At 49.1% G+C, this 2,099-nt stretch overlaps 1 protein-coding gene across 1 annotated transcript; it reads left to right on the forward strand.

Annotated features, from left to right (window-relative positions):
• The first annotated feature begins 428 nt into the window (after positions 1-428).
• LOC142827402 (olfactory receptor 52R1-like) lies at positions 429-1,424 on the forward strand. The gene has a single exon (XM_075922880.1). The coding sequence runs from the start codon at positions 429-431 to the stop codon at positions 1,422-1,424; it is 996 nt and encodes a 331-aa protein (XP_075778995.1).
• The last annotated feature ends 675 nt before the right edge of the window (positions 1,425-2,099 follow it).

A 2,099-nucleotide genomic window follows, 5' to 3' on the forward strand; every position in this document is an offset into this window, starting at 1 on the left:
TTCTCCAGCCTATATCTTGGGTGTCTGAACAATTGTGGGCAACTGGGTGAATGGGGAACTTCCTACAGCATGGACTCTCTAGCCTGGGTTTCATTTCGTTGAGGAACATCAAGGGATAACCAGTATCCACATCCATGTTTCCTCTTGGTGCCCGTTAAGGATTCCCACACTATGATACGTGGGAATTGCTGGCACATGGACACCACCAAAGATGGAATTGGCATCAGCAGGGCCCGTTGTTCAGAATTCTTTTCTCTGACTAATGAAAATGCCATTTCTCGGTGTGTGAAGGGCAACCAATCTCCTTCACAGCCTCCAGCTGTTCATTTAGTGTCTCATATTCACATTGTCTCTCCATTTAGGCATTTCTACTGCAACCATCTCCCTAGAGCTGGGCACATAAAGGAAGTCAGGGGAATGCACAACATATGCAGGAGAGAGTGTTATACCTCAGAGTTGGATGCCTCCTCTGCTCCATGTCAGATGCCAACATATCCAATTTTACCAACCCCTCCACCTTCATCCTGCTGGGCATTCCTGGCCTAGAGGCAGCCCATGTCTGGATCTCCATCCCCTTCTGCACCATGTACGCCATGGCCATCTTGGGGAACTTCACCATCCTCTTCATCGTGAAGACAGAGCCAAGCCTTCACGAGCCCATGTACTATTTCCTCTGCATGCTGGCCGTCACTGACCTGGTTCTATCCACGTCCATCCTGCCTAAAACCCTGAGCATTTTCTGGTTCAGTTCCAGGGAGATCGATTTCAGTGCCTGCCTCACCCAGCTGTTCTTCATTCACACCTTCTTAGCAGTGGAGTCTGGGATCTTCGTGGCCATGGCTTTGGATCGCTACGTGGCCATCTGTGATCCCCTGAGACATTCCACCATCCTCACCAACCATGTGGTCACCAAAATCGGCCTGGCCGTGTTGCTACGCAGCAGCCTCCTTGTATTTCCCTACCCCTTCGTGGCAAGACAGTGGCCATATTGCAGAAGCAACATCATCGCCCATACCTACTGCGAGCACATCGCCGTGGTCAAGCTGGCCTGCGCCGACATCCGTGTCAGTAGTTACTACGGCCTCTTTGTGACATTCTGTGTGATCAGTCTGGATGTGTTTTTTATCTCTGTGTCCTATACTCAGATCCTCAGGACCATCTTCAGTCTGCCCACAAAGGACACCCGGCTCAAGACTTTTGGGACCTGCGGCTCCCACTTCTGTGTCATCTTAGCCTTTTATATCCCAGGTCTCTTCTCTTTCTTCACTCAGCGTTTTGGCCAGAATGTGCCCCTGCATTTCCACATTCTCTTTGCCAACTTGTATCTCCTGGTGCCTCCCATGCTAAACCCCATCATCTATGGAGTGAGGACCAAACAGATCCGGAACAGGCTGCTCCGGGTCTTTACACATAAATGGATCTAAAGTGTTTGCCCCAGATCTCAGACCAAGTTCTATGCAAAAAGGCACCATCTTTCTAAGTGCTGTTAGCTGCATGCCTGGTGCTCCACCCCTTTGCCACTGAAGCACAACTTTCATTTGCTGCCCCTCCCCCCATTTTCTCCCTGCAAACCTGCCATTTCCGGTTTGGAGATGGCAATTTTAACCCTGATTCCACATGCTACAGAACATTTGAAAACTCTCCTTTTCTTTGGCTGATAACTTAGGAATTATCCCCCAGGAGCACTGAATCTAACTCCTATGCAACCACCTGCAGGCAGATTCAAACCTGGGCCTTTTGGCGTTTAATGGAGGAGTCTCTACAGCTTGAGTTATAAAGCCATCTGCTTCTTAGCTTAAGCTGTAGAGCTCCCTTGTTCTTATCTCTCGCTGTAAGTGGGCTATGTGTCACTCCATGGGACAGCGAACCACACTAGGGCTATGTCTACACTGCAGAGTTTTTCCGGGATATCTCTGGTATCCCAGAAAAACTCTGCCACATCTAGTGAACACGTCTGCTCTTCTGATTTTTTTCGTGGAAGAGCAGACACAATCTTTCAGGGAGCCCTGTATCCCTCGTGGTTTTTCAGAACAGGCAATGCAAATGAAGCGCGGATTAGCATTTTGTTGCACTTCATTTGCATAATCTATTCCGATCCG

This window comes from Pelodiscus sinensis, chromosome 1 (assembly GCF_049634645.1).
Source record: "Pelodiscus sinensis isolate JC-2024 chromosome 1, ASM4963464v1, whole genome shotgun sequence".
In the NCBI taxonomy this organism is placed as follows: domain Eukaryota; kingdom Metazoa; phylum Chordata; order Testudines; family Trionychidae; genus Pelodiscus; species Pelodiscus sinensis.

Bases quoted from the DNA above. Each gene is read 5' to 3' on its own strand.
- LOC142827402 (XM_075922880.1), top strand. From the start codon at position 429: ATGCAGGAGAGAGTGTTATACCTCAGAGTTGGATGCCTCCTCTGCTCC.